This window comes from Bombus impatiens, unplaced genomic scaffold (genome assembly GCF_000188095.3).
Source record: "Bombus impatiens unplaced genomic scaffold, BIMP_2.2 scf_0091, whole genome shotgun sequence".
NCBI classification, from domain to species: domain Eukaryota; kingdom Metazoa; phylum Arthropoda; class Insecta; order Hymenoptera; family Apidae; genus Bombus; species Bombus impatiens.
The window spans coordinates 224,385-235,656 of record NT_176510.1 but is presented as its reverse complement, the minus strand read 5'-3'; the positions used below and the strand labels follow the sequence as shown (position 1 = coordinate 235,656).

The 11,272-nt window shown below is 46.2% G+C and overlaps 1 protein-coding gene across 1 annotated transcript in view; it reads left to right on the top strand.

Annotated features, from left to right (window-relative positions):
• LOC100743174 overlaps positions 1-3,086 on the top strand; it is a 4,413-nt gene extending 1,327 nt beyond the window's left edge. The window contains exon 3 of the mRNA XM_024372704.2: positions 1-3,086. This exon is cut by the window's left edge and continues 22 nt beyond it. Coding sequence (XP_024228472.1) covers positions 1-1,254 — 1,254 coding nt within the window. The 3' untranslated portion in view covers positions 1,255-3,086.
• Positions 3,087-11,272: the final 8,186 nt, after the last annotated feature.

The following is an 11,272-nucleotide window of genomic DNA, read 5'->3' as shown; positions in this document are numbered from 1 at the left end:
CCTCCGTCTATCAGCGACGTCACCTCCGACGCTTCGTATCCTCTTCAGCGCGCTAGCAAGCGTTCCTTCGACGTGGCGTTCCTCGTCGCGCCTGACGAGAACCTTGCTCGTCGGCAGAGCGAGAAAATGAGGATGGTGTCGAGCAGGAAGGATCGTATTCGCGAAGAAATATCAACGGAGAACATCTTGGACTCGGATAGACTGCCGCAGAATCTCACGATCAAGAACTACGACAACGACACCGGTGGTTCCGATAGGAGGAGGATGATGCAGTGCACGGAGAACTCTTTAAGTCCTCCATATATATCTCCGAGAACGCTGACTCCGACGTTACCAGGTTTGTCACCTGATACCGACACTCGGAGGTACGTCTCTGGCACCCGTCTACAGAAATCACCCAGTCCACCTGCGTTTGCTACTCATCAGTCGATGTTAACCACTTGCCCGGATGCGGTGGAGCCAAATCTGACTTGCAACAAGGTTTACGATACAGTTATACCCTGTCCGACCGACAGACATGGAGAATCTCGAAGCGCGTTTACGAAGGTGAATCTGACAGCACAAAGGAACGGCTTCAACGACGATGGACAGACTTCGCCAAGATCCTCCATATCGCCAGACGATCGTACCGGGTACCAGAGCAGCGTCAGTCCACCAGTGGTACCACTGACAGCTACTACTGGATACAAGTACGCGCCGTTTCCCACGAAAATGTCTTATCCTTTCCTGGTCAGTCCCGAGAGCAGTCAACCTGGTCTACTAGAGAATTTGAAGATACCCCAGATTGCCCAGCCACCCAAAGTACCCAGTCCAAAGATACCCAGCTTCCGACCGGATCTACCACCAGTTTATCCGAATTTGTCATACAATCCGATCTCCGTGTTTCCACCGATGGCGGATGCGTTGACTAGACCGAGATTTCTGGCGACGGCCGCTGGGGTGGCTGGTCTTCTGCCCTCGTCGTTTGCCGCGTTGACCCTGCCCGCGCAAAATGTTTGCGCCAAGTGCAATCTATCATTTCGGATGACCTCCGACCTGGTGTACCACATGAGATCACATCATAAGAACGAAAACTCCGGTGAAGCTGCCAGAAGGCGAAGGGAGGAGAAACTAAGGTGCCCTGTCTGCGACGAGAGCTTTAGGGAAAGGCACCATCTGACTAGGCACATGACCGCGCATCAGGATAAGGAGAGCGACGCGATCGTGGATCAGGTCGAAGTGAAGAGACGAGCCACCACTGTTCACAGCAAGTGACGACGGAAATCGTCGACAGAAGACACGATACTGACCAGTGGCTATTCGTTTGAAAATTAAGATGTTTCTTTTACGAAGGGGAGGATATGGAGTTTAAATTTTAAGGACTTTGAGAACTTGGAAGGAGAAGTGAGAGAATTTGTTTCAGGCGTGTTATTTTTTATTGTTATTTTATTATAAGGCTCGTTTAATCTGTTTTCATTCTGATCATTTATATATGAGAATTGAAATTCGATCGGACGAAGATAAATGCTCTTCCAGTTTTTTAAGATATCATCTCCTAACATACGTAGCTCGATACACAGGATCACGTATTCTACCATAAACTCCTCGTTAACCAAATATTCACGAGATTTTTGCACTTGTCCATTTTAACTGAAGTACTTCACGAGATTAATCGATTACGACATTTTACATGGTATACGTGTATGATAACGAACTAATCGCTAGAAGCTTTACCGATTAACTTAAGAGATCTTACCTTTGCGAGATAAGGTGATATTCCCTCTTTAGTCAATATTAGGTAGGAGAAATTTGTAAATATCGCGATTAATCGTCGATTGATCGGACTTTATCCTAGTTTTAAGGGTATGATAGATCGCTCGAGTATTGCTTGAATCCCAATTATTTTCTTTTACGCCGTCACAATTTTCGCGATTTAAAATATTCTCAATATTTTTTTCCAGCTGGAAAACCGAACGTTTTGATTCATGTTGGCTGGTATGCAGGTGTGTCGAGGGGGTTGGAGCACAGGTGGGGCAGAGAGCGTGTTCTGGCGGGGCAGAACGCGACGTAAGCCGCGTTCATTTGTGTGTCGGGGGTGGCGCGGCAATAAATAGATCGTAAACCGTACCCCGGCTAACACACAAACCGGCGGAGCGCGCATAATGGTAGGAAACAATGAATGCCGTAATCGGAAACAGTGCCGGTTTGTTATCTGCCATTTACACTCCATTTAACTTCAAACAGTGAATCGGCTGGCGCGCATTCGCGTTTTAAATACACGCGACCTCCGTAGCTATCCCCGGCTCCACCCCCGCCGTGCCTCATCCGCCCCTATGATCCCCTCCTGCTCGACGTACGGCTTAACATAGGGTTAACCTGCCGCTCGGAGTGGCTTAATATTGCCCGGAATTGCTTGACTTATCGCCACTTCCATTCCTGGCTTAATGTTTGCTTATTTCATCGCTCTGCTGAATCGTGATTCGCTCACCTGTGTATTTCTGTTATGTTTCCCTCTTTGGTTCTTCCTATCGAGCACATTGATAATTAAGAATTTATCAAAAGCATCGGGACAGAGGTGAAATAAAATAAGGAAACAGATGGGGTTCGAGCCAATACAAACGAATAAATCTTTTTAAGGATAAGAATGATAAAAAGCTACAGTATTCTGTACAGCAATAATTGCAGTAGTGTGTATATATATATATTCGACCTCGAAGATTTTTTTTCAATTTTAATGAAAAAAAAAAATGAGGGTGTTCTTTCCTCGATCGCTAAAGGAGACGTTAATACTGTAAAAGCGACTCATGGAATAGTGTCTGTGGAAGTTCGACGTTATCAAATAACGATTCTATATCGGATCCACGGATTTCTTAGAATATTGCGGCCCATACGACGTTATTCTAGATATATGTGCACGATGTAAGTCAGATGTAAATGACTCTTCATACAGGTGTAAAATTATCATCGACGTTCTGTTTTGTTTTATAAGAATTATTTATCACGACGTGTCACGTTGTATCGGTTCAATGTAAATATCACTCTGTACATAAGCACTGTATGTATTCGGAATCGTTGTTAATGAATAAAAAGAATATCCGTGAAGAGAACTCTGCGAATGTTAAACCTTATCCACTTCTTCGTTTCGTCTCTCCTCCATCTTATAAATTCTATGGTTTCGTAGCAGAAGTTTAACGTTATTCTACACAGTATTTCATTCGTTGTCCTTAATTCCTCATGGTAATAACTCTCTCATTTGGCAGAGGTATTAAAGTTACTTTTTTTAATTCGTTTCTTTTTTGTACAATTGTCCCTGCACCGCCCAAAAGCCGATTACACGGCAATAGATTAATTTTTGACCACTTGAAATCTCTCCCTACTCGGATACTTTCGAACGTCGTTGTATCGATCGTTGTTTCCTAAGAAACCTTACTCGTATAACGTTTCTTAGAAACGATCGTAAAAATTACAATTACAAAGGAGGATACTGACAAATATTCCAGCGAAAGTGACTTGCGCAAATATCGACTTGTTGAATCGAACATCCACGCTAGAAAACTCCCTGAAGACTATTCAGGGACGTATCAGCCTCTCGAGAGAAAAACCACAGAGAAATCCCCTAAACGGGTAACGTTAAGCCCGTCGAAACCGCAGCCAATACAACAAACAATCTCTTACCGCCCTCGTTTCGGCTTAACTTCGCCCCTTAACCCCCTACCCCGAGAATAAGTGTACTTACCCTCTGCCCGAGGTCCATAAAGATAAATAACACGAAGCAGCCCACGGGCTCCGGGAACAGTCATATCCCTTATAAAACTAGGAAGAACCCCCTCGGAAATTCCCATCATCCTCTTTCCACCGTGGCCTGCTCCTGTCTTCCATTTAACGAGCAAATCCATCCCCGACGCTTCCGTTTCTTCCACGCTTTCGTCTTATTATCGTCGCCCTTCCATCTCTACGGACTCGATGCCGAATTCGAGGAATCGTTCTCTTACAGTCACGAAACGTTGACGAAAGTATCAATCGACGACTGCAACGATTCAATAAAAACGAATCGCGGTATGGATGTGGAAGTGGATTTGAAAGAGATCCTGACCATTATGCTCGGTGGTTCGATTTAAAAGGAGCATCGCAGCCATTCATCCCTCTTGGTTCCGATCAGACAATCGGTCTTCCCACCCTTGTTAGCGATACTTCACCGTGGAGAATCGCGCGCATGCTTGTTCTGTCAGTGAAATAATGACAATGTCATAGCTCCGGGCTGATTTGCCACGGCGCCCTTGCCACGTGGGCGACGATTGGACGCGGATATGCTAATATGGCGTCCGTTCCAAGACATTAACTTCTCGGTTTGCCGATTCTCGCCAGACGAGTCACGTCTTCGACGCGAGACCACATACGCTACGTCGATCATTCGATATCTTCGCTTCTGTGTTCCCATGAACGGATCGAGCAAGACGTGACTCACCCTTACATATTTCATCTTCCATTGCATTCGTTAAGAAACGAGACTTGCTTCGAAGATTTGAACTTCTATGTAAGATACTGTAATCGAAGAAGCACTTTATTTTTGTAAAAAAGTATACGGCCGAAAGTCAGAGTTTATACGAATGCTGGTAGAAAGATGGGTCCCAATGCCGTCGGTCACCCCGATTCCCAATTAGCCACGGTGTTTCGTCGCGATTATGTAACTTGACTGCGAACACGCAGCTTACATCGGTCTCACGATGATCCCCGTTTCGGCGTATCGATCTCAATCAGACGTTGCTAAACGATTTTCACAACGCCACTTTTCTAGGACATATGCTTCGTTTCGCCTTTAAGCTTTTTCACACGCGATACCAGAAGCAATTACGATAGAAATACATACATCCGCTTGTAGTATAAAATACGGAAACGTGTCAAATTTACCGAATTTCTCAACCACGAGAATAAACACACGTCCAGCATATCGCCGGTATCGCTGAATCCTTCTGTCCTGTCGCGGGAGATGGTAAATCCGCGGTGAAAGGACAGCCGCCGAATTCGAAGCGGATACTGCGCACCGTTCGCGCATAGTTTGCGGCTCGACAAAGAGCTGTCTGGGAAAAAAGCAGACCGCAACGGTGTCGTGCGGTAGAGGCCGAAATAGAAAGGACCGGCCAGGCGGGCAATAATTCGAAACAAAATGTCAAGCGGCCACCATTGTCGAGTGCGGTGGTGCGGTAGGCGCCAACTAGCGCCGACGAGAAAATATCGCCGACAGTAAATCAAGGTGTAGAAGAGGATTCACCACCTTCTCCCATCCCCTGGCTCACACGCTCTCTTCCCTCCTGTCCCTTCCACCCTCGCAGGCCTGTTTCATCCCTCTGCGGATGGTCCAGCCGCACGATCGCGCCCTCACCAGCTTCCGTTCCTTGTCACTGTGTGCTTCGTGCGCCGCGGTTTCGTGTTGACGTTCAAGGTTACACGTTTGGATAGTCGTCTGAGCATTGATAAAGTTCAGAAGGTACTTTTTTGTGAATTCTGAGGAAGAATATCTTTTTTTCAATTAACTTGGTTAAAAAAGGTGGACGATTTTTTGTGATATCTAAGCATATGAGAGAAAGAGAGAGAGAGAGAGAGAGAGAGAGGGGATGGTTGTACGGTGGAAAAAAGATTTTCTATCCTGCTTAAATATGTCCGACCGCAAAGCAATAAAATATCTTTATCTTACTCGTGCCATTACTCCCTTGATTCAGTGGGGTTCAATTTACATTCCTATCGGGGCTTCGGAAAGATAAGTCCATTTAAATAAATTAGTAATGCTATCTCTTGGTCGGCGGCCCGGGGTGGCGTTTAATAATATTTTATCAATTTTCGCGGCGATTCGTTACGCGGTGACGCCGTTCACCATTGTTCCGACGTACAATTGCTCGAGTTTTAAACTTTACGCCTCGATGAATCATCTTTCGCGAACCGATTTGCCGCGTGATAAGTTGCTGAAAAAGTTCTCCGCTGCCTCAAAAAACATTTCGCGGATCGATGAATCGCTACGTAGCGGAACAATTTGTAGTTCTTACACTTATATTTGTAGCTTTTAAAGGAAAATTCGTTGGAAAAAAATTGTAACGTATCGGCTCTTTTTATTATTTTCGCCTACTACCAAGTAGCGTAAAGCAGCGGGTGAGAATTTTGAAAATAGATTTGTTCTGTTCGTCGTTTGTGCAGAGTTGTCGTTTCCCCTTTGTGGCTGGCGTGTAGGTAGGACAATATAATGGGGCATAACAACGGCGTTAACACGCACTGGCCGACCCCGGACGCGACCCGGGACCCTCGCCGGGTGAATTACACCTCTGATAATTACTAGAAATTAATGTTCGAGCCTTACACCGGTCATTGTGAACCGAGTCGTTTAACCAACCCTTGTTTACTTGCTTTTACGCTTTTAATCGCGATACCTGTATCACTTACTGAGATTTTTTTCATCCTCTCTTTCAATCGCTTTATCTCGAAAGGAATTAAACGGAATATTTCATACGTGGTCTATCCAATTATCATCGAATCACGATTGCATCTGCTTCAAAATCAGTAAGAAGGCAGGAAATAGGAAAGGAGAGAGATGGGCGAGAAGCAGAGAGCAAGAAAAGACGACGGGGTTCGTAAAATTGAAAAATTAAAATCGGCGCCGATGACGGCGCGGATCCGCGGCCGATATAGAGGGCGGACCGCCCGATGGGATGTATTAAAGCTGCGGCAAGGGCCACACCAGCAGATAGGTTAATGTGAATTTATTGCGATCGAGATATCGCGTCGGCCAGAAAGCAGAGACGCGTGCTACGCGCCCCGTCGAACCGATAGCTATTGTGCAACCGCTTTCAAATCGTTCCTAGTAAAGGTCCAGACCGCGACCAAGGGGATCCGTCGCTGTTTTAAACCAACCACCCATTTTCCTGGGGTCGAGCTTCTTATCTGAATGCATCTGGGACTGCCACGCGTACAGCTTCTTCTCCGGTTAAATGAATTGCGAGCGATACCGTGATTCCCTGATCGCCGGACGATTCTTCTAGAATTCCGAAGGCAGAGTATCGTTTCTACCCTTGCATTGTACTAATTTTCTCTACGATCAGAGACCTTGACTCTTACTTATAGAGCTTTGCTTGTTCTATCCATTCGAAAGTATCAATCGGAGATCATAAAATTTTATTCGCTAAATCCCATCGAATTAATGCGTTTTTTAACCTTCGAACGACGATCGTCATGTAGATATTTCACGTTTATTTCTGTCTAGATTACATGTACGAATTACTATTCTATGAAACTATACGAACGATTTCATTTCTTAAATTAATTTCATTATTATATCACGATGGAAAGTCTTTTTTCTCCGCTTAATTGATATAAATTAAAATATTTGTCGCTTGTCACGACCGTATTCTTCCTCTGCTGGAGGATCGTTATCGCTTTTAGCGATACTATAAATTGTTTTTGTAAGAAGAATCTGGCGGATCAATCGAAGGAGACAGGCTGCTCCGATCGGGCCGGTCTCCAGATAGCTTCTGGTGCGAGGCTGTCCTCCTCGGCGCGGCCCCGCGCGTCTTCTTCGAGCCTCTCCGCCGGATAGTCCCTGTGATCGTATATCACATTACTTTAATTCATATGGTAATCGCGCGCGGCGCAGTGACTACGCGGCTCCGGCGAAAACTTTCGGAACAATGCGAGGGACAATGCGAGGGGTGCGTGGGAGGGAGTGGGGAGGGGGTGGTGCACGGGGGATGTAGAGGTAGTGCGGAGGAGAGGATACCGTCGCTCGCAGAGGGGATGGAACAACGCCAGGGTGAAAGGAGGGTAGAGGCACTGGAAATGGTGGAGTTGGACGAGAACGGTGCGAATGCGATATTGAATTCGCCCCTGGCGACGTGCCTGTTATCGACAATGTCCGACCGCTGGACCGGAAGCCATTTGCTCGCTCTGTGACGAAATTTATGAAAGTTTCGCGGACCTCTCGCGGTATAATTGGGAAGGCTGCCGCATGTGTGGCAGCGCGAAGGTGGACTGGTCGACCTGTGCTTTGCACCGTCCTGAACATGTTTGCTTCACTCGAGCGCTGCTGCCCGATTCCGTTGCGGAAACGGAAGAAGCGACCCGCCCCCTGAGTATTTTCTGTCGCGTTGACGTCACTTTGACTGTTAGAGAGAATTTGACACGGGAGCTACAACAGTGTGTAGGAATATTCTATTCTGTGCATCGTGGAACAGTCACATTGTCTTTGATAATAAATATAGAAGGATATAAAATAAGATTCGCAAAATTTGGTCAGGATTCAGAGTGGGAAAAGGAACGAAGCTTGGTTGCTGGATTAAAAGGATTGTTGTTTCGATTCTGTTGGCAGTCGCTCCGGTGTCGGGTTCCGATAGAAATGAAATTCCCATTTCGCGATGAAAACCGCGGCTCAATCCGCGACGAATCCATATGCCGAGGAGCGCGCTATCCAATCTGAAAGTGGCCGGTTAAAGCGAACAGCTTATGCACCATACGTTTCGGGCGCATGTTCGCGCCCACGTTCGTGATTTCGTCCAGAAGCAACGAAAACCGCCGATGGAAATGAATGCCGCGTAGCTCTGGCCCAGATCCCGTTTCCGATTTTCCCTTTTAGCGCTCCATTTTCGTTCTTCGAGAATACTTTCGCGTATGAATGCGAAATGATGAAAAGTAGAGTGATCAAAGTTTCATTCGAACTGTACAGAGTTTATGTCAGATCTGTTTCTATTGAAATTGAAACCAGAAAGCTATGTGGTTTAGATTGAGCGACGATTAATTCAAGCAAAGCTCTCTCTCTCTCTTTCTCTTCTTCTTTCTCTGGCGATCATCAAAAGTATGACAAAATCTGCAAAATTTCAGCATCCAAATTTCGATTGAAGCGCCTGATGGAAATTGGCCGGTTGGCCATATGCGTCGATTCTCTAGTTGTGCGCGCAGAAAAGCTGGATGGGCGTCGAGGAGGTGGCGAAGCGGCAGGGTCCGGGGTGGTGGGCCGCATTACAAATTTAATCTTACAAATGGATCCGAAAACTTGGAAACAATGGAATATATGAAATGCGGCCGCGTATATCATGTCGCTAGACACGGGGTGGTTCCAGCGGCAATATTGTCAGGGCCGATCCATATTCTCCGCGAGCGTGCAGGGGGATGGGGCCCGGCTAGATCCAGAGAACGGGGAAATATCGAAGGAAGGGTGGAAAGAAAGGCAAAACACGCTGTTGGCAAGACAAGAAGTCGCGAGACACGCATGGTTCCTGTCGCGTTCCAACCAGCACGTGTGGCCCCTAGATTCTGGCATCACATAGGTACAGAGTTATCGAGCACGCTGAGGTCGAGATACGTCGTAAAGAATTTATAACCGACTCTCTGAAAACGATTTCTCATCGATGATAGCATTCCTTAAACTTTGCAGAACAGTCGGTTCTAGTTATAGTATTGCTTCCTACTTCTTCGTCGTTTCTCTTGAGGGTTGATTAACAAATATCGGCGCTCGCAACGAAGCTGATGAATTTTTAGAACAAAGCTATTTCGTAGGAAAATGGAAGGGAACAGTGGACGATCCATTTCCGCGATTCGATCAAAGAATTTGTGGAGGCAAGGGACGCGTAAGCAAGCGTTTGTGGAGAGGATAAAAGGGAAGGGAGAAAGCTCGTAGGTTCGAGGCAGAGTCTACCCGGCTAGATTAGCATAAATATGGCGTCTTAGAACGGGGCAGTTTGTCATCGTTAGCAAAGCACACGCTTCCTGGGACTTGTCGAGTCACACTCCTCTGAATCGTCGTGGCCGCTTCTATTCCGCACGGGGTACCGACAAACGTTCCACAGGAAGGAAACCACCGATGTAGGTTGTTGGATACACGACGAGCGACCGTGCGAGTTAGCTAGTCGGGATTGTATCCACCCGCCACCCTCTAGAACTCGTTTTTGCCCCTTTCCTGACCTTGCTAGTAGGAGACAGGTACTTCGGTAGCCGAACTTCCCGAACGCAGATTTCGCACTGGCTAAAGGATAACGTGATTTAGATCTCGTTCCAGGTGCTAGTTGGAGTTAAATTGCCTCCGTTCTACGCGGAGTCACGCTAGGAAAGGACACTGTAGGGATAATGTAGTCACTTTCGATGTTCAAACCTTTAGTTGTAACTTTCGTCGAACTTTCCTCGCAACTTTAAAATTTAAAATCTGTATATCACAGAAAAATGGCGTTACTCATAGAAAGTAAAAGATGCGAATTTCTTCCGGAACAGTTTTCTTCAAGATACGAGATGAATTGGCTTTTTATCGCAATTTCATAAAAGCATCGATCTATCAGTCTGAAATAGAAAGCTCGCGCAACTTTGCCGATTCATTCGATCGGCTCGCGTTATTACGATCTCGCCCTAGTATCGTCACCAATCTGCTAAAACGCATCGCCATACTTCATAAACACCCCTGCATGCCCGCAAGACGTATTAGCCTCGAGATGCCACGGCGAGCGGGAGTGACATTACTTTTCTATTAGAACGATTGGACGAAAGAAAGAATCGATATCCGCGCCCATAGTTTTCGTTCGCTTTCTATCCCTCTGAAATCTATTCCTACCGCCCTTGAACATCTTATCGCATCATGGCGAAAAATGTTCATTTCCCGAAGATTTTCTAATTTAATAGTTCCACAGACATCTATGATTTCTTTGCAATCAATCAACAACTTTTGACAAATTCTTAGGACAGATTCGCGGATGACTTTCAGTCTCCTTCGAACCCCCGACTGCCGTACTCGAGGGAGCGTTTACCGCGGATAATTCATATTTATGACTGAACGCTTTATCAACCCCACTTGCCTCGTATACATTTAATTGAGACGTCCGTGTCGGAAGCAATAGGGTGCGAACCCTGTTGTCTCAGGGGGTTGGAAACACAATGGCTCTACCACTCGATGGACGTTCGCTTCGTTTCTCTGGACCGTCGTTGACCGTCGTTAACGATCTGCATGGATTTCCTCGATATTCGAGTGCGTGTCCGGTCCGATCATTCTTCTTGCTCGTCGTGCGATTCGTCGCGACTGATTCGTGGCCAATCGCTGACCATCGTCGTTCTTATTGAGTCACTGCAGAAATCGAGCTACGCGGTTCCTCTATACTCTATCCGATAAACCTTTATTGAAAATTTACGTCGACTTTCATATTTCACATATTTATAGGAATCGCATAACATTTAGAATTCTCTATACCGTTTTGATTCTTCCACCTCGACTACTGCTCGCTTATCTGGAATCTCCACCCCTGGACGTATGCTGGTTCCATTGAGAATTTGTTTCCCG